The sequence below is a fragment of the Mustela erminea genome, chromosome 2 (assembly GCF_009829155.1).
Source record: "Mustela erminea isolate mMusErm1 chromosome 2, mMusErm1.Pri, whole genome shotgun sequence".
In the NCBI taxonomy this organism is placed as follows: domain Eukaryota; kingdom Metazoa; phylum Chordata; class Mammalia; order Carnivora; family Mustelidae; genus Mustela; species Mustela erminea.
In genome coordinates this window covers 69,780,267-69,802,102 of record NC_045615.1, presented here as the reverse complement: position 1 = coordinate 69,802,102, position 21,836 = coordinate 69,780,267, and the positions used below count along the sequence as shown (strand labels likewise).

At 36.8% G+C, this 21,836-nt stretch overlaps 1 protein-coding gene across 50 annotated transcripts in view; it reads right to left on the bottom strand.

Moving 5' to 3' along the window:
* The window catches only part of ANK2 (ankyrin 2), a 664,974-nt gene that overhangs the window by 54,887 nt on the left and 588,251 nt on the right, over positions 1–21,836 (bottom strand). For 16 of the 50 annotated variants that reach the window (XM_032333199.1, XM_032333218.1, XM_032333216.1 and 13 more), the window contains 4 exons: positions 20,977–21,049; positions 12,720–12,864; positions 6,563–6,665; positions 5,807–5,910 (listed from right to left, as the gene is read on the bottom strand). In XM_032333199.1, the coding sequence (XP_032189090.1) occupies positions 5,807–5,910; positions 6,563–6,665; positions 12,720–12,864; positions 20,977–21,049 (425 nt within the window). Of the gene's footprint in view, positions 1–1,138; positions 1,175–5,806; positions 5,911–6,562; positions 6,666–10,346; positions 10,359–12,719; positions 12,865–19,278; positions 19,333–20,976; positions 21,050–21,836 lie in introns of all 50 variants that reach the window. The other 34 variants (XM_032333207.1, XM_032333217.1, XM_032333227.1 and 31 more) reach the window with 11 other exon arrangements.

Below are 21,836 nucleotides of genomic sequence, written 5' to 3'. Positions count from 1 at the left end.
TGAGGACAACGTCCTCCACCCCAAAAGTTACTAATCCTTAGATTTACTTTTAATTCGTCCAGGACCATGGGGTGGGGACAGGGAGGAGATTACAGCATTCAGAGTTAGTTATTGGGTGAAAATAGAGGGAAAAAAAAGTCTTCAGGGTGCTTCAGTGATCCACATACACATAGCAAGAGGACCTTAAATTAAATCTGATTTCTGGGTTTATGTGAGAAAACATCATGAGTTCTTTCTCCTCTGTAATTCCTTTAATTCTTTCCTCATCTTCTGAATTCCTTAGACTGAAAACGGATGTAAAATCACTTTGAAAAAAATTGGTTCTAGTTTGTTAAAATCACCAATTATTTATCATCCACTGTGTTCATGTACAGAGACATAATATTTAGTGTGTGTTTCAGAAAAAGTAAAAGGAAGGATACAAAATTTCCAAAAGTGGGAAATAAAAATTGTGTTATCTGTAGATGATCTGTAGCATCATGGTACATGACTGTATAATAAAAATACTAGCATCAGCAGTCTGATAAGAACCTTTAAAACTAACCTTACTGAAATATAAAGAATAGATATTTTTAGAACACTGACTAGCATCACCCTATAGCACAATTTCCAAAATACCAAAAGGTTTCACTTAAAGCTGTAGTAGCAAGGAAAGGCACTATTAATAAACTTTCAGCCTTTGGGTCACCTAGAATATAGCTTAAAAAAAAAAAAAACTAACAAACCCTGCTAAGTGACACTTAAAACCATAACCTTTAATAGAACTTTAGAATAGCTCACCCAATTTGCATAATTTCCGGAAATGACATTCTTCAGCTCTATGGAGCACTTTTTCTCACAAAAAGAAATGGAGACATGGAGACCCATGGCCAAAATAGGCTTTCACAGTAGGTCTACATTAATTTTGGTGCAACCCCGCCTGATTTCCAAAGAGAGAAAAAAAGGACCCACTTTCTTTCCACCATAGAGAAAGGGAATTCAGCAATGGCCACGCTTTGGAGAATATAAATCTGTCTCTTTCTCTGGCTAGGTATCTTCACACTAAAGCATCCTGAGATGGGGTATATGCAGAAGGAGATGGTGAAAGGGGCAGAAGGGGAGGCCACATGGTCAGAGAAGGAATTATGCAGAAGTTCACCTGCTGTTGTCACGATCAAGACATGGAGAGGAGCGGCTGCAACAGAACAGATACTTCAGCACAGAGAAGGAATGGATAAAGTGAAATATAAAGAAGGAAATCAGAAGTGACTTTCAACCGAAATATATTACTTATACACCAATACAGTATTCATTGAAAAAAAGATGGAAATACAAATGAGATATAGTTCTATGCAAATGCGGAGAGAAGAGCAAGGTATGGGGGTTCACGGTGACTCCCAGTTGAGGGACCTGGGGATATGATAAAATCTCTGGATTTGGATTTGTAGCCTTATTCAGTACCGGCTTGCGGAGGCCATGTGACCAAGTTTAAGGGTCTACAAGGTTACAAAACATCAAGGGTTCTTACAATGAACATCCCAGAGTCTTCTATTTGATGGGCATAGTTTGTCTCCAAACTTTTCGCTCATCCTTTTTCTAATACGTTCAAAATAACGGTAACGCCCTTTTGGGCTTCTACCAAAGAAATGCAAACAAAAGGGGCACAATTTAAAGAATAGCCTCAATCACAAACAGTAGCATTTACTCTAAGGTAGAGCAGGTAACATGAATTACCTACAGTAGGTAACAAAAAACTATGCAAAGAGGGCTTTTCTTAAGACCTTCATTCCCTGCTTTGTGCTTTGCCGTCCTCACTAATCATATTGTCTAATCCCACTTTAAGTCCTTTCATGCCTCTTCTGCCCAAGTCTGCTCTTCTGCAAAACGCTCCCTAAGTTTTCATACAATTCACTTGCATTTTCAGCACCTGACAATATACAAAAGGATACATGCTTAATGGACCAGAAATCCAACCTTACAAAACACTTGTTTTGACACTTAAAAATAATTTCCTTGGGGTGCCTGGGTGGCTCAGTGGGTTAAGTGACTGCCTTTGGCTCAGGTCATGATCCTGGAATTCCGGGATGGAGCCTGGCATAAGGCTCCCTGCTCAGCAAGGGGTCTGCTTCTCCCTCTGCCCTTCCCCCTTTCATGCACGTTCATTCTCTCTCTCAAATAAATAAATAAAATCTTAACAAATAATAATAATTTTCTTCATCCAAAGGAATTTACCTTCCTGTGCCTTAAAAAAACTAGGGTGTTTGAAATACATAAACAATTAAATTAACTGATCTAGGTAGGTGATAAATATTAATACTGTAAAATGAGAAACAGTCTTGACTTTCTTGATTTTCTAAGATCAAGTTCCACTGTTTGAGCCAACTGCCTTCACAGGTTTTTTTTAAACTGCTTTAATTTTTTTCGAGTAGCTTTAGATTCACAGCGTAATTGTCAACATGTTTTTATGAAAAAGAAGTCCTTTAAAAGATCACTTTCTTATGGACTTCTAGTTACTATAATATTTTGTAACATAACATCATGAAGTGGCATTTAATTGTTGGCACTTGGCTGGCATTAAGGAACTATAAAAATAACACCACTGAAATAATAACATTTAAAATGAATTACAAAACTATTACTAGAAATTGTGACTTTCATTTGTTAATTCATTATGCACGTCTGAAATGGAGAAGAATTTTAAAATTCAAATTCTTGCCCACGCTTATGTTGGTATGATCATGACTGGGATGCTAGAAATGACTATTGATTAGATTGTGAATCAGTGAATAATCCAAAGAACAAAAACAAAAATTTTTACTGTCAGCCTTTCTTTGGCCAGATGTTGGCTATATATATTGGGCAGAACAGATTTTTTTTTAAGCACTGATATCTACTCTTTTGTAGTCATGGACAATTAGTCATTGGAAAAATAAAATTACTAATACTGATTATTGGTAAAAGTTGTGTCTTCAATTTCTCAAAAATCCCTTTATGGGATCAAATAGAACATTATACACAAACTAAGTAGCACATGCATAAAAAAGCTGACTTTGTTATCTCCTCTGTCTAAAAATCATTTATTTCTTACATTTTGGGCAGATTTTGAAGTGGCTTAAAAATTCTCCAAATTAATTAAAGAAAAAACTTATTTCCTTAAAAAATACATAAAAACAACTACTACACAGGTGTGTCATGTATAATGAACAAGTTGGAAAAAATCATTATTAGATGATATTATGATATTAATATTATGATATTATGATATCATGGTAGCTTTCAAACACCATGACACTCAAAATCCTTGTGTTTTCAACATAAGTATTCATCCCATTAGAGTCATCTGTTGCACTGTGTTCAAATTCTAGAGGCCCTGCTAGATGACAGATTACCTGATAAAAATAACAGGTTAAACGTTACTAATTATAAATTGTACTATAGTGGTATTGTCATTTAGAGGATTCAGAATACATTCTGCTTAACTGATTTGGAATTGGTGAAGGATCTGGAAGATGTATATGAGGGTTGTATAAATACTAATGGCTATAATCTATTGAGCACTTACTCTTTCTAGGAAAAATGCTAATTATTTAAGAAGCATTTAATCCACAAACCTCCTCTATGAGGTCCATAATATAACAAACTCAGATGTTTTACAGAACCTGCCCAGTTTCACATACTGAGTGTCAGGGTCACGGTCTAACCCCAAAGCACACTCTTAACCACCATGTTCTCTCTCTCCCACGGATCATCTTCCAACTACAGAGAGGTGTGTTTCTTAAAAGTAAGGGCTAGATCTTGCTTATCTGTTTTCCTTACTGCCCAGCACAACGTTTGGTACTTTGTAGAATTCAACAATGTGGGAAGAACAAATAAGTGAATGGAAGTGATTAAAAAAAATTTTTTTTGAAAGAACTAGGTATACGTTAATTACCTAGATCTCCCCAACAATCAAAGCTTTATCAAGCAAATTTGTTCCTTTCTAATGGTGTGGCAAATACATAAAACACACATATTTGGACTACTGGTGATTGTAGAAAATGCCCGTGGTAAGGCCCCAGCAACAGGGGGTACGTTTTTTAAAGCTCCAAGGTGATTCTAACGTACAGCCAGAGTTGAAGTTATTTACAATCAGTAGTCATATTTGAAGTTTATAAAAAATTTGGTGTATGACAGATGAAGAGTTTAAAGACCCTTATCTCAACAAGTGGTTAACTTCTAAACACTGGATGCTCTTATTTCATCATTATCAACTAGAATTGCTTATGCATTTATCTAATTTTATACAATCAGTTTGCATATTGATGTACTTAAGCTGAGTATTTTATTGCCCTTCAGCAGTTAAAAGATTCTAAGAAATTCCTTTTTTAAAGTATTTATTTTGAAAACTGAAGGATTATCACTTAACACCTTGACTCTTGCAAATTCGGCTACTGATAATTAATCACACTTTGCCTAAAATAATCTTGTCATTTCGTAGGCTCGATATAGTCTTCAAATATTTCATTATGGTTTCTAGATTCTATTATCCTCTGATACTGTAGGTCCAAGCCTCTTTTCCCCCTTAGGATGGTTGAGAAATTTAGTAGCAAAATGCAATGTTATGCTTTTAGAATAATGTACAGATGTCAGATTTTAATTATTTCATTTTATATCTAAAAATATGTTAGTAAATTTGGATGAGGTTTAACTTGGTTTTTATTCCCTTGAAATGACTCTTGCATCAGGATACTGGCTTTTACTTATTTAACAAAGAAAAGAATATTACGATTAATTTCAGTATCTGTATTACTAATTTTATATTCAAGGAGCCTATAGTAGAAAATTAGACTAAAAGGCCCCAAATTTCCAGTGACAAGTATCTTTAAATGTTTTTCTGAGAAAATATTTTAGAATAATAAAAACAAGAAAGGATCTATTTACCACTCAAATTAGTTCTGGGGATTATGGACAAAGAGTTTGGGATAGTAAGTTAAATCGAAGGACTGCACAGATAAAATAAAAGTGGGGCTTTTTAAAAAGGAAAATGACAGTGATTAAGTAAAAACAATTTTCAAAGTTTGTATATAATAATAAAACTACTACACAGGTTGAAACTACCAAAATGTCAGGGAAAACCCAATTGTCAAGAGGATTACAATTTGAAACTCCTTAAGAAAATTATTTTCTGCATAATTGAATTCTTACACCTTACAAGCCTCTTTAAGTATGTTTAAAATTATTAACTCAAAATCCTACTTTTTCATGAGTTTATATGAACAGGCAGCATTTCTTTAGTAATGATATACATATTACCTGGATGACTTTTAGAAGGTGGCTGAGAAGCTAAGTCGTCTTTTTTGATGTATCTCTACTTCAAACAGCATATGAACTCCTCTATATATTTGTGTGATTCAAACTTCCATAATCATTATTTTAAATGCACAGATATGTGAGAAAAGGCATTTATTAAACTAGTCAGTTAATCTTAGTACATAGAACTTTCTAGAAACCAAATGATCCTGCTCCTCTTTCTAAGGTGTCTTTAAGACAAAATGTGTACAGTAAGGAGGCCACTGGTTTATTCTGGTTAGTGAGCAAGCTGTCTGATGCAATTCTACTAGTTATTTTAAAACAACAGTCAGTTTTTCTATGCTGACTTCAATCTTTTTTGCTGGTTCATTTGTGTAGGTAGAGTCCACACTGCATAAAACTTTGTTATTTACAAGTTTAAACAAAGGTCACTTCCCCTGTAAGCTAGCCATCAGCTAAAGCTACTGGACAAAGCTGTTATTTTCACGCTCATCTCTTTTTACCTCTTGATCTGGATACATAATATTGATTTACTCACCCTGAATGAATAGGGCTGGAAGAAAGAGCCACGTTGTCTAAGTTCTCAGTGCCCCAGCTGAGACGGTAAGAATTCCTTTCTGCCTCCTTGGCTAGAGTTGACACCTAAATACAGAGAGCACTGGATTTAATAAAAATACTTTCCTTCACTTAAATAAAATATAATGAACTCTAAAAAGTGGTATCACAGGAAGGTGATATTACCATCTTTTCATTTAAAAATAGAAGACCGAGCCATTAAAATGTATCTTTTATAACACATTGCTATTTAAATTATACTAATGACATAAGACCACATTTGTGTAATCGTCATGGCAAAGGGCAGGTATTCCCATCTACTTCTCTACATCTAACCAGCCAAAACTGATAAAAATCACATCTAAGATTAAAATATTCCATAACAATCTCTAATGGTTTTCTAATAACAGATAACAATTTTAAATACAAGGTATATTTTCACAGGTACCTTTCACTTCCTACCTTCCATGCACCCTATCTCACTTTTTCCTTTACCAGAGATTTTTAGAAAGACATTCATTTTCACATCTAACCTCCACAGAAGAATTCAGTCTAGCTGAAGTAACAAGCCGTGTATAGATATCGCTTGAGAAAAGCCCTCCAACTCTTATCCCAGCTTGTCAACTGAATTAAGACAATTTCCTTTCAGACAGAAAAACTTTCTCTGGACATTTCCCGCAACAGGTACCGTCGGAAAGCTCTCCGGAAAGCTGAAACATCAAAGTAAAAAGTCACATACCTGGTGACTGGGGATGACAACTGTGTCGTCAATCATGGCACTGTCCCTCAGGTAAGAGGCATGGCTCAGGGTGTGAGACCTGTCGGAACTGAAGGATCGGAGGCTGGTAGGTTGGCAGGAGGCCATGGTCATATACCAACAGCAGGAGCAGGGTTGGGAGGATGGAAGGATGAGCCGAGCAGGAGAGTGAAAAAAGCGCGCTATTAGCTAACGGTGCAACTTCCAGGGGGCCACGAATTGCAACCATGGGAGAAGGAAACACAGGTCTCTGTGTCGCCTACCTCTCTGTCCAACAACTAAAGGAACACATCTTTTGACTGGTTCCTAGCACTCAATGGCAAGGGCACAAGGGAATCCAGAAGTTAAAATTTGATACTTCTAATCTGATTTCTTTTCTTCCCAGAAATGTCTGAAACCAGCAAACTCTAGCTCACTTACTGCCAGGACCAGAGATTCACACAGGAAATTATGCCAGAATAGACTGGTTCAGTCTGTGTTAAACGTTAACCTCCCTGCAACTAAGAAAAATATGAGGAGGGGGAACGAGACCACCCTCAGAGAGCACAGAAAGAAAGCACGGGTTTCCTCTTTGCTCATTTTCCATTCTCTGCATGCCTCATTCCCCTCCTGTCCAACTGCGAGCGACTGCCCGCGGGTGCATTCCCCTGGAAGGTACAGAGTGAAATGAACTGCGGCCAGAGGCATGCTTCCTGCGGAAGTGGAGTTCCTCTTGTTTGTCTCTGGTGTCTCCAACAACGCTATTTCAAAGGGCGGCATTGTTCCCTTTGCACGTCCTCTGTGTGGTGAGTGAGGCACAAAGAGTGCTGGTTGCTGTGGCAATAAGACGCAAGAGCGCAAGAAACTGAGTCTAAGCACCAGCCCAGGACACAAACACATCTGTCAGCACAGAAACAAACTGCCAGCGACACAACTGAAAACGAGGCTTGGCTTCAACATGGGATTTAGGCCTTGGGAATCAAGGGTTTATATTTTGGATACGTTGGAATTTCCGAGTTCTGAATTACAGATGCAAATGTGATGGGCAAAACCTGACATTTGCATTAAGTGCAATTCATTCCTTCTTAATCAATTTGTACGATCAAATAACAAATAGACTGATGTCTCACAGAAGCTGTATTTTATTCGTATTGGTCCAGGAATTAAATATCCACATTCAAAATAGTAGCCCAAAGCCCATAGGGAAAAAGATATGCAAGCTTTCACAATATTTATAGAAGCAAAGTTTCATTTACTTTCAGCTAGTGGGTATTTGGCCAGTGAAGCACTGTAGAATTATGGACTAAGTGTCTGGTTAGCATATTTCTTAGTAGAAGCTAATCTCATTTTTCAAATAGACCTAATATTATAAGCTGTATACTGTCATTTTTATGAGGTGTCAATATAGCCAACTTCCATTATCTTTGAGGAAATCATCATTTGGTAGATAATTCATAATAATTGAGGGCCTTCTCCTTCCTATTCTGCTGTAGTTTTTTTTTTTTAAATAAATATTTTTAAGAAATGTTTCTAATATTATTATTATTTATTTGAGAGAGAGAGTGAGCATGAGATTTGGGGAAGGTCAGAGGGAGAAGCAGAATCCCTGCTGAGCAGAGAGCCTGATGTCGACTGGATCCTGGGACTCCGTCACCTGAGCAGAAGGTGAGGTCGCCTAACCGACTGAGCCACCCAGGCACCCCTAGCTGTAGTTTTTATGTCCCCAAAACAGATCTGGAATATTAGAAGGCAAGTGACATGAATTAAAGGAGTTGACTGATCCTCTACAAATCTTAGCTTATAATGAAATGAAATCTAAATCTAACTTGGTAACTCACAATTTTATGTTTTACAGGGTCTTAGAGAAGACTGAGGCTCCAGCAGCCAAGGCTGGGGCCACCCAGATGTCTTCTTGTACCCAACTGCAGGGCTTTCAGTCTTGGCAGCCGATCGATATTGGGGCTGGTTTTACAGGTGTGCAGTTGGGTTTTGATGGTGCACTTCATGAACAGGCTGCAGGCTGCTAGGACTGACTCTGGCCTAAACTTGAATCTCTGTCTGTGGCTTTAGGATTAAAAAATCCAAACTGTAACTTTTTACATGCAAAGGTTTTAAAATGATAGGGATAAACAGTGAAAAAGGAGCAAGAGGCACTAAGGTATAGGACTAGACATGCCCGCTCACAACAGCAAGTAGAGACCCAGTCACTGACGTAACTGCCTAGTGACATAACTGCCACCACTGCAAAGATCTTAACTTGGAAAAAACGCAGCCAGGTCCCAACTGCCACTTTTGGGGAGAGACCATAGCTGGGTGGATGTCTGTCTCTGTAGGAATGAGGTATGAAAGAGCTTGTTTGGCTCTAAGCACAGAGCTGTATTTTGCAACCAATATGCCGATAATAAAGGTGTATTTTTGATATTTATCTACCTGATACCCAGGTCTCTCTCTCAATTGGTTTGAATCAGGAGGGGGAAGGGGGTATTGGTGTTATTTTTTTGTCCTTCTTAAAGTCCCAACAGGAAAGAAAGAAAAGAAAGAGAAGGGAGAAGGAAAAAAAGAAAGAGCTGACTTACAACCAAAAAGGAGATTAGGGTAGAGAGAGAAAAATATTAGGATCTGAAGACAGGGAGTGAGAAAAGTTGGGAAGTGAGGGAGCCAGGGAGAAGGGATGAGTTGGAACTATGCCTAACTATCTCTACTGCTGTGTTCCTGGCTTACTGTTTACTGCCTTCTAAAATGCTAACTGAATGTTTAATCAATTTTATAGTTTCTAACTGCTCTTTTCTCTTATATATAGAATTTGCTTAAGTAAATAAAGTTAGAATATTCCAGCAGTAGAGAAATTACTGTAATGGAATAATGATCAGCAGAAACATCGGGAATAAGTCAAGTCTCTGAGTAAAAAATTTTCTATCCTGACTTAAAACATCAGAAACAAGGTTAAATATCTTATGATCCAAAACATTTCTTGTTCATTAAGTCAGAGGTCATCCCATTCAGTTAATAAATTCATAATAACACATATCTATAGAAGTCTGTATGTGCTGTTCAATGAAGGACTGTGCCAAAAGTTATGGTCTTAAATTTTAATTCTCTGCACTACAGTAAACTACTTTATGGACACACAATAGGTAGTCTGTAATTTCATCAAAAATGGAATAATCACTATCTTAGTAAGCTGTGGTATTAGAGGTTCAATTAATGAAGCTTTTGAACCTTATTAAACTAGTAAATATCTAAAAATTTCAATTGCTTAATGCATGGAAAAGCTTCTGTGGCCCATTGATACTTAGCATTTTACATTAAATTTAATTTGTAAGCAATAATAAAATGAACATCAAATCTAAATATAAGAACTTGGATACATTTTTATCAATTTACATTAAATTGTTCATATTTTTGTTCTCCTGCATTCATGTAAAATTTAGGCATCAGAATAGTTCTTCTACCATTCCAACCATACACAGACTTAGATTCCTTTGGGGAAGCCATGCTAATGTTTTATCAACCACAAGGTGGGGCTGTGACAGTAAAAGTCAGGCCAGAGTCTTGTCACAGACTTGTATTCTGGTAATATATGCACCCTTCTAACTCAGCTATCCAATTCAATAGCTAAAAATCCTAATTTGAGAACAAATCCATAATTCTAGAATATAAGCACCTCCTGCCAACACATACACACACACACACACACACACACACACTACGCACATTGCACAGTGAGCAGGGAAATGTGGATGTATCCAGGAAGTGTCACAGTGTTTTCATGCTATTTAATACCTACCTGGGCATGGTACTATTGAAAGCATACCAAATAAATAACGAAAAGTAAAAATGGTTACCAAAAAAAGAAAACTCCGATTGAATTGCATAAAGAAATTTTTTTTAAAAAATCAGTGAAACAAGAAATCCATGAAAATGAGATGTTGCTTGTAATTCCATGTTGGAGATCACGAATACAATCTGGGGTTCTAGAAATGCTAGTGAGGACCTGGAGAACAGACCATGGTTTGTTTGTTCCATACACCATCTTTACATGCTGGTAAGTGTTCAGTTTAAGCAGAATCATCAAACCATGGACCCTGTTTTATGGAAAGTATTGTTCTAAATCTTCCATAACCTAGTACTTTCCAAGAAGGAAAAAGGATCAGATCAAGAACTTAATAAAATAGACCATGCTGGAAATGAAGGTTTTTTTTTTTCCCTCTGACAGTGATGTGATTATTTATAGATTATTATGACTTTGTTTAAGGCCATATATTTCATGTTCTCCAAATTTGAAATCTTTTCCTAGAAATTTTAGTGATGCCTCAGTCTGTCTGTCAGAACCCAGTATATAAAAAAACCGGTCCCGTCACCAGTCCCCCCACTTTCACCTCAAGTGGCTCCCTCTTCTGTCTCTTGACCCCAAAGACCACCCTCCATCTACGTCATTGAAGCCAAAGGGTCAATCAAACATTCTTCCTCTTTTTCACCCATCCCATGAAATCCATCACCAAATCTGGCTACTTTTACCTCACAGATATGCTCTCAAATTTGTCATTTCCCAAATTCTTTCCATGATTGCTACTGCTAAGGTTAAAGATCAAGTCTTCTCTTAACAGCTTCAGCTAATATTCCTGCCATAGATTTTCAGATGCTTGTAACTGCCAGGTTTGGCCCTTTGACAATTCTCTCTAAAACTTATCCTTTTAGTGTATAGTCAGAGGGAGCCATCCAAAATGCAGACAAGCTCTCCCCTCCTTCACACTATGCTCTACCAAAACTGTGCTGTTCCTTCTCTCATATACCATGAGCTTTTGCTCATGATCACATTAAAGCTTGAATGCCCTCTCCACCTTTTCCTCACCATCATTACCCATCACTTTGTCTCAGTTTGAGCCCATCTCCTCTAGAAAGCCTGAGCCCTGGGGCTTTAGTTATACTCCATGGGTACTACTAGCCTAGTTTCTCTCACATGCCATCAAACTATGATTTTAGCTTTCAAGTCCGGTCATGTCTGTACCTCTAGCACCTACCACAAGCCAGCCCAGAAAGGTACTTATTATATGCACACTGAATCATTAAAAAAAAGAAAGAAAGAAAGAAAGAAAGAAAGAAAGAAAGAAAGAAGGAAGTAGGGAAGAGGCATTGATGTTCATTGGAAAACTCCAAGAAAAATTTGTTTTTGCTAATTATCCATTTAGAATTAACTACACTTTAAGGTATATATTTCTTAGACTACAAATATGTTAACTACAGCTTAGAATACAGCCAAGATGAAAACTGCAAACCTATGATAACTGACTAGTGAAAAACTTCACACTACACGGACAACCATATGTTAACCTAAATCGGCAGTCAATCTTTTGATGAAGTACCATGGAATGTTCTTATTCAGCTTGCCTCAAAAAATAACAAACACCAGTTGGGTAATAATCAGAAATTTTATACTGCAGAATATGACATAAACCTTTTCAGATTTGTCTATAAAACCTGTGCTCCTTCAGATTTTGCTCAGATTGCTTTTGTATTCAAGATCTTGGAGGATTTGGGTCTAATTCTTTCTTATGAAAGTCAATTTCAGGCACTTTGCTTCTGAATTTGTTTCTTTTTTTTTTTTTCCTTTTTTTTTTTAAATTTATTTTTTAATTTATTTTCAGCATAACAGTATTCATTGTTTTTGCACCACACCCCATGCTCCATGCAATCTGTGCCCTCTCTAATACCCACCACCTGGTTCCCCCAACCTCCACCCCCCCCCGCCACTTCAAACCCCTCAGATTGTTTTTGTTTCTTTTTCATCTTTCTTCACAACACCCTTTCAGTCACAGAATCTGTACCACTAACAAAAATACCCATAAGGTAAAATGGTCCTTTTTATTCGCCTGAGAAAAAAGTGGTAAATGATTACAAACACTATACTGAAATGTAGAGAGCTCTTTACTTATTGCTCTGCTTCTTACTAGTTGTTTGACTTTTACTGTCACTTAAACTCTCTAGCCCTCTGTTTCCTGCTCTTTAAAATGGGCACTTCAAGTTGCTCAAGAATGCAGTAAGATATAACATGCAGTACCTAATAAGTATCCTTAATTATGTCTATTTTTTTAAATTATCATCATGAAAAAGGGTCGCATTGCCCTCTGGTTGGTACCAAGGGTCAGGACTAGGGGACTACCTGTCGGAGCGGGCTCCCTCCAAGCTGTACCGCAGGTAATTCATGCCATCCAGGAACTGACTGCTGGGTAGCGAGTCGTCACCTAGTTCTTTCAGATCCTCGGGCCGAAGGTATTCTCCACCATCACCTGTCATTGTGTCGTCACCTTGAAGCAGTCAGAGGAAGACAGAGGAAGGATTATTTGTTGAATGTTGTATTAACTACAAAATAGGGCGAAGATCGTGGAAAAAAATGTCAGAAAAGCACTTACATCACCAAAACACCACACACCCAATAAAAAACACATGCAACCATGAAGTGCTAAAACTCAAAGAAACAATATTTGGCCCATTTTTCTATTGCTTATCAAGAAAAAAAGAAATGACCTGAATTGTAATTCTCTTAATATCAGTCAGTTTTCTTTACTCATTTCTTTGTTGCCATAGCTGGCTTATAGCTATATTATTTAACTTATTCTACTATGTAGACTACTGAACTTCTAGACATAGTTCCAATAATTTCGTACCTAATGTCCGGCATTAACAATCTCTTCCTGTCATTGGCAATATGCTAAGAAATATCTACTGTTCGGGGCACCTGGGTGGCTCAGTCAGTTAAGCGTCTGCTTTCAGCTCAGGTCATGATTCCAGGGTGCTGAGATGGAGCCCTCCCTTGGTTTCCCTGAGATCGAGCCCTCCCTTGAGTTCCAATGAGGAGTCTGCTTCTCCCTCTCCCTGCCCCCCGACTCATGCTCTTTCTCGCTATCTCTATCTCGAACAAATAAACAAGATCTTAACAACAACAACAAGAAATATCTACTGCTCTAAAACACACATGTGATATAGTATGTGGAGGGATATGATTTATAAGATTAACAAGATATGCACATTAGGGAAAGAACACTAGAACGAAGTGAGCAGATTGTGACATTTCAAGAAACCTGGAATTCAATTTTAAAAATATTACTGAGCATAAAAAGGATGTTTTGTTGGAAACTAGGTGGCTTCCCAAAGGTGAACAACAGGGGAAAAAAGAGAATTAAGTAATCAGGTAGTGGCAGAAAGCAATGACTAAGTGTGGTAGTTCATATTCAGAAGCCCAAATGCTAAGGTACATTCCCTGTCTGTGATTAGGAATAGAATACTTTCACAAATATCTTTTTCAGGTAACTGAATAAGTAATATCTCATTCACAGACGTGCTATATGCCATTAACATACTGACATGGAGAAATAATACGGCTGAGAGAAACTATTTTTGATGACTTCTTGAGACATTAATGACACACTTTAAACCTGATGACCTATGTAAAGGACAACTTGAAGGACAACTTCATTCCTATAACTAAGTTAAAAATTCATTATTATATTCTCATTTGTTTCAAGTAATTGTTCTAAATCAACACTAATTTATAAAGGTACAACACTAAAGAATTATAAGAAGGATATGTCTCAAAAAAAAAGGATAGGTCTCTGACATTTTACTGCTTATATATATGATCTTAAGATCTCAGATATACATTAAAGGATTATTAGCTATCTAAATTACTTAAAGCTAATGATAGATTTTTAAAAAAAGACCTTCCAATAAATGGAGATATCATTTATTCACCATTTGATTTTTCTCTCAAAGACAATGCATTTAACATTTGACACTTACAAGTCTCATCATTAAAAATATTTTCATGGCTTCTTCAGTGACACCATCAGATTCTTACAGAGTTTTAGCAGAATGAGTTAGGCTCCACAGAGTATTAATTAAAAGTTGAGTTCTCAGAATTGGATAGACCTGGCTTCAAATTTTAATTCTGTTATTTACTGGCCTGTTAATCTTCCAGAGCTTCAGTTCCCACAACTAGTAAATGGGAATGATACTAATAATCTATCTCACACAGTAGGTGTATGAATTAAATAACATAAGAATGTGCAATCAAATGCCAGATATACTAATTGCTAGCTATTGTTTTTATTAACACAAAACGGTAAAAATGTGACACATCAATGAAATACGAGCTCAATTTCATTTATGCAAAAATATTTTTAAATGTATATATCATAAAGAAAGAAAAAAAAACTGTACTGTGTTTAAATATTCGTAAATCTGATGGCTCCAAGGAAAACGTGAGTAAAGTTTTTAAAATTATGTTGTTTAAAGGGTGCCCGCCCACCCTTACATACATTTTCCTCTCTAAAGTGTTCCCTCACGGGGTGCCTAGGTGGCTCAGAAGGTTAAGTGTCTGCTTTCATCTAAGGTCATGATCTAGGCTCTGGGATTGAGTCCCCCATCTTGGGCTCCATGCTCAGTGGGGAATCTGCTTCTCCCTCTCTTCCTGCCTCTCCCCCTGCTTGTGCTCTCTCTGTCCCTCTCATTCCAATGAATAAAATCTTTTTTTAAAAAAAAATCTATTAAATAAAACAACAAAAAAATTTTTTTAACATCTCACAAAGCAAGATGTAACAATAATAGCAATCTACAGATAACAGTAGGGTCAAACACAAAATGCATGATATTGGTCAACCTTAAGAACCAAAAAGATGAGAGGAGAAAGAGAGATCACTTTAGGATGGTGTGGTGGGTTCAGCAGTGTCGTCCCCCCCCCTGCCCAACACACAAATCTCACTTCTATTTGGAACCTGAGAATGGAGCCTAAATTGGAGATAGGGCTTTTATAGATGTATCTAAGTGAAGGACTGAGGTGACATCACATTGGATAGCTCCAATGAGACTGTTCTTTGAGACACAGGGGGAAATGCCACAGGAAGGCAAAGATTGGAGTGATGTGTCTACAAGCCAAGGAACAAACACCAAGGATCACTGACAGCCACTGGACACCTGAAGACACCAGAAAGACTCTACCATAGAGTATCAGAGGTTAGTATGGTCCCACCATAAACTTTTCACTCCCAGAACTGTGAGAGGATAAATTTGAGCCACCAAGTTTGTGGTAATTTCTTGTGATATTCCTAGGAAATTCCAGTGAAGCTGGAGAAGGAGTCACTGAAGAAGGATATTAGAGATTATCATTTGTTTGGATTCAACTTTAATGGACAGAGATTGACGCTACTTCAGATGAGAGGCTCATGTGTAAGAGGTCATGGAGGGCAATAAAAACAGTGAGAATGAAGGAGTAATACACATCACTTATTTAGAGAATACTACGTGAAGTAACTTGGCAAAAGTAAATGTTCGTGATGGTAAGCAATGATGAAAAGTCCAGAAAGAAAATCAGTGTCTAAATAGTGATCAAATCAAGATTAAACATTTTATTATAAGATTTGTAGGACTTAATTGTTCTTACTACTTCTTTCCTCTTATGTAATTGGTAAGTCTATATAGGGCCATACTTTATGAGTCAAGTAAGTTGGGGTCCCCCTTTGTTTATTTCTGGGAGAAAAAAAATTCTAACATCAATTCTATGAATTGGTTTACCAAGCCACAGGCATTACCTGGTTTGCATATAAATCTAAATTATTTCCAGAAAAAAAAAACCAGCCAACTTGTTAACATTTGGGAAGATAAGCTCTACTCTTATTTATGAGAAAGTGAAAGAAATAGTTGGCTGCAGAATCTGTCATGTAATACGAGGAGACTCATATTACATGAGGAGGAGCCCGCTGTCAAGTGTTCACAGCTGAAGTGTGACAAAAAGAGACGATGGATGGTTCCTGTACATTTCATCATAACACTCAGCCATTCTGGAGTTCTCTTGACTACCATTAGTACTCATCATTCTAGAGAACCGGTGGAGAAGTTTGTACAAACCATTTGCACACAAACCTTTGAGTATAGGGGACACATGGGTCACATTTCTACAGGTATTTTAGTTATGTAAGTGTTATCACCCCTGAGCCCCACCATGTAACTTACTGCCATGGAGCTGAGTCAGCAAAGGTAGGGATCAACTCATGATCCTATGAAGACGTACAGGATTACATTTGCAGCTGCATTTTTTGTCTGCATGGTACGATATTCTCAGATTGAATTCCCATTTCTATCTTTTCCTTCCATGTCTCCACCATGTTGTCCCACCAGGACTTATATATAATCTGACTGAGCTATTATAACGGCTCTCACACTGGGTTTACATTCCCCACCCACAACTTGATGGCCATGTGCTGTGGCACAAACTATTTAATATGTTTAAGTCTTAGTCTCCTCCTGTTCAGGTGAGCCTTTCCTCACCTGGAAAAAAAAAAAAAATGAGGGGGGTGCCTGGGAGGCTCAGTGAGTTAAAGCCTCTGCCTTCGGCTCAGGTCATGATCCCAGGGTCCTGGGATCGAGCCCCGTATCGTGCTCTCTGCTCAGCGGGGAACCTGCTTCCTCCTCTCTCTCTGCCTGCCTCTCTGCCTACTTGTGATCTCTGTCTGTCAAATAAATAAATAAAAATCTTTAATAAAAAAAAATGAGGGGGAATCAATAGCCTAGCTTATGTGGATGCTCTGGGGATTAAATGAGACAAAGCCCCTAGCTTTGTAGATGTTTAGTAAATGTTTTTTCTTCTGTCAAAATATCTGAGTCTCCTTCCAATTTCTTCCTAATACACTCCTTTAGTATATCACTGCTGGTTTAATCTTTGTGATAATCAGATTTGTTTCCGTCATTATTCAAAATGTTTAACAAGTCCTCATTTCCCAGACTTTTCAGGTAAGAACTCAAACATTCACAGTGAAGTCCAGAATGTTTTAATGCATGAGCCAAACCAAATGACTGTATTATTTTGCTACTCTGTGTCTCTCTCATGCACTTTCTCCTCTCAGGGCCTTCACACTGTGTGGAAGTGTGTCTCTAAAACCTCTAAAAGGCACTGTGTCTCGAAGACCTGTGTCACTTTCCTATAAATCTCTCAGTTTCAGCAAGTCCACGGGACTGCACTGCGTCTCTCCAACTTTAGTTTCCAAAGCAGATATGAAAAGTGGGTGACATAGTGTCTTCTGTTCTACTTCATTTAACTTCTACATTATCTCTCCATCGATGTTTTATAAAGACATGTACTGTGTTGACCTCTGATTCCCCAATGGTAGCAGTTCTAGAACTTTACACACAATAAAATCACTTTTACTATCTGTTGATTGGATTCACAGGTGGATATCCCGATTACTCTACCAAGTTAGCCTGAAAGGACAGCTGTACTTGGCTTGAACATCCTTTTGAGTATTGATAATACTCACAACTATCAAAACAAAAGAGCTGTAAATTAAAAAAAAAAAAAAAAGAAGAAGAAAGAATTGACTAATACCTTCAAAATACATGTGGCTGCACTTTGTCCTTATGAATGACAGGTTCCATGAAAATATCTGAAGCCCATAAAACATTAAATGGTTTGGCAATATGAAAGCCGAATTTCTTTATACTAATTCTTTGCACTAAAAATTACTTCACAATACTCAGATATATCCTATACATAAAAATTATTAAACTTGAATTTCTTTCTGAGGAAAAGAATGTTACTAAGTTTTTGGCTGTCTAAAAGAAGGAAAGCTTCTTCTCTCACCATAAAAGATATTCTTTTTTTTTTTTTTAATTAATTTTTTATTTTTTATAAACATATATATTTATCCCCAGGGGTACAGGTCTGTGAATCCCTGGGGATAAAAATATATGTTTATAAAAAATAAAAAATTAATTAAAAAAAAAAACATGTAATAAATTTGTAAAAAAAAAAAGATATTCTTGATCAATAGCCAATATTCCTCTCAAAACAAGACCTTTTATCACTAAAAACTCTTAATCTCTAACAGTTTTAATAAAAGCATACAGGATATTATACCTACATATTACATTAGGCAATGAGCAGGTCCCAAAACTGTTTCATATAAATGGAATTTCTTTGATCGCACTCAATACTTTGCAGGCACTGGCATTGGAATTATTTAACAAGTATTTAGGAAATAAACTATTTTTAAATTAAATAATCACTTGAATTTATTTGATTTATAAATTTAGATGTTCATGGAAGAGATCTGCTTCAAGTGATACCACATATACCTTGGATCCTTCTTGGGAGATAGAATATTTTATATCAGTCATTTTCCCCCTCTATGCTGAAGCTCCTCCTACATAATTTTAAGGGCTTTCATTTTTATTCCTAGTTACCTTCAAGAAGCACATGATAACTATCAATTACACATATTTCTAATCACATCTACAATTTATCTTCAGCCAAGAATGATATGAAGTTTATTCAGTCATGCAGTCTAACTTAGTTTTAACAGGTTCCTGGTAGTTAAATGTCAACTTACAAAGAATTATTTTTTTCTCTAAATGTGTATTCTTAGAAGAGAGATTAGTTTTGGCAAAATATTTGTATGATGCTCATTAGGTAATTTAATTATAGTAATAGGTCTCAACAACAGCAGCAACATCATTAATAGGATAAGCAATTTATGGCTTTAGTTTCTGAGTTAATAAAATCTACAAGCTCACGTGCATACATATAAAACTCCATCCACATCACACATGCTATTTCAAAAGAAACAGGTTAGAATTAGGCATGCATATTTAAATATTAAGCAAGTTGCTTCTCTCCAGTTAAGAAAAATGAAAAGCAAAGCTTTCACTCCAATAGCTTCCTCTCAAGGTACCTGAATCACTAAGAGCTTCCCCATCAATAAAGTTGTCACCAAACTGTTTAAGGGCTGTTAAAAAAGATGATCCCACAAAAGAAAATGTGATGTGCATATATGAATGCTAAAATTAGCTGGCAAGTATTAGGAAGGAACATAAAATTGTTATAATACTTGAAATGCTAACTTTGACAATTATTAATTTACTTTTAATAACCCAGTGACCAAACATTTGCTCCTTCATGTCCTAAGCTCTCACAAAAGCCAAGATAACTCACTACCTGTTACCGAACAGTGAACGAACTAGTTCCAGATAATGACATCTCCTTGTAAAGTTTCACCTTCTGATTATATCTTGAAGAACCTAAAAATCTACTTTTACTATTTCTCAATAAAAGCAATTAACATTGAGAATAGTACTATTCTTTTCAGCCTGACTCATTTTTGTAGTTCTTTTATCTCTGCAGTGAGGGATTCTCTAGAGTCTTCTATGCTTTTCTCAAACCCATCTAGTCTCCTTATGGTTGTTATTTTAAATTCTGGTTCAGGGTATTACTTAAATCTGTTTTGCTTAGATCTCTGGCTGTGCTCTCTTCTTGTTCTTTCTTTTGAGATGAGTCCCTCCATCTTGGCATTTTGTCTAGATCTCTGTCTTCTGCATTGCAGAAAGCCTGTTATATTCCCTGCTCCTTAAAGCAATGCTGTATTAAGAAGAGATCATCCACTGTCCAGGACCTGATGCTTCAGAGTCTTTGGTGTGTGCTGTGTGCACTCTGCTGCTGGGTTTTGGCTGCTCTTTCCCTCAGATTAATCCTTGGCAGAGTTTCTCTTTGTCTACAGTGGGAAGCGTTTGGACCTTCTCCAGTGTGTGGCAAGTTTTAACTAGTACTATTCTTTACGGCAATAGTCTTTCAAACATACACATTTGACCAAAAGCTGTACTATGGAAATTTGGCTACGTACCTCATTTGCTGCATTCATGATTTTTTGGCAGATTTTTTTGTTCAAGAAAAGTCAACTCCTCTAACTGAAGTAGAAGTCAGGAGCTGGAAACTCTTGTGGAGGGACAGACTTGCAGCACAACGCCCCATCCCCACCCCAGGCAGTCCCCTGTACTCCCGTTAGAGCAACAGACTTCACAACATCTGAAATCCACTACCTTTGAAAATTTTTGTCAACTCTAAAGCTATACAGAGCATGTTTTATGATTTAAACAAATTCTTATGTTGAATTAGTATGACTTACATATTATTTTTAAACTTATCTAAGCCTCCTCTCCTCTGGAAGTAAAATTTATTCTGATTATTTGAACCAACCAGAAACAGATTTCTCAATATACCATTGAGAGTATACTTCAAAGTCTTTCACTTTAAGGCATTTTAATAAAAAAAAAAGCATGTTAACATAATTAAAACATGTATTAATAATAATTGTATTATCAGGTAGATTTTTCTAATATATGGCCAATTTCCAGCGTCTTTCCCCTTTTCCAGTCATTACTTAGTAAGACATTAAAGATAATACCCATTGAAAATGGACAAATCACTATCCTCTTTCCCCATATGACAAAAGTAGATGTTTTGAAACAGAAGTGAAAAAGTGACTTGAAATGTTAAGAGGTTGTCACCCACACTCACGGTACCAGCTTAGTTCCAGAGAAAAAGGATAGCTTGCTTGCCTTTGTGTAAGACAATGAAGACCAAATAAAAGTCTTACCTTCTTCATCAGAAACATCAAGAACCTCAGTCATCGTCTCAGGAACATTTAGCTTGTGTTTTTCAGTGATAGTCTGGGAAGAAAAAAAAATATTGATATGCAAGTTAAAATCAAACAAAAGAGAAAGCAATCACAGAGGAGGTCACGTGGATAGCATCAGCAAGCCATAAGTCCTTGAGCATTTCATCTCCCCACATGTATGTTTTGGGAGCTTATTCTCTTTCATGAAAATTCATTTGTTCTTTTGGAAGATAAATGATCATTGACTCCAGTGAAGTCATACAAGTTCAAACTGAGGATTGCTGGGGGGTGGGGAGGGTTAGGATAGGGTGGCTGGGTTATGGACATTGGGGAGGGTATGTGCTATGGTGAGTGCTGTGAAATGTGTAAGCCTGACAATTTATAGACCTGTACCCCTGGGGCAAATAATACATTATATGGTAATAAAAATAACTGATAAAAGAGTTCATTATTTTGAGTTCCTATTTGAAAAATAAATTCTTTAATGATGGCATTAATTAATCATATTGAGAAAGCAGGTTAATGTTTTCAGGACTTCCCTAAAATGAACTCAGTAATGTCTCCAGAAAAGTTTTAAAAAGAAGCAATGAGCGTAGTAATTTATTAAAAACAAAGCCTTTGGAAAAGAAAACAATGTGCAAGACAAACTATTTGGGCAGAAAATGTGATGCATCTCTTCTGGGATCAGAGGACCAAGAGTAGAGAGTCAATCATCCTTCTGGTATTACACTGGTCTATAATTCTGGTTTGTTACTTATTCCCCTTCACAAAGGCACTCCCGAGTTGTCAAGTCCACCGCCTTCCATTCCTGATATGCAATGTAAGGTTAAGAGACCAGA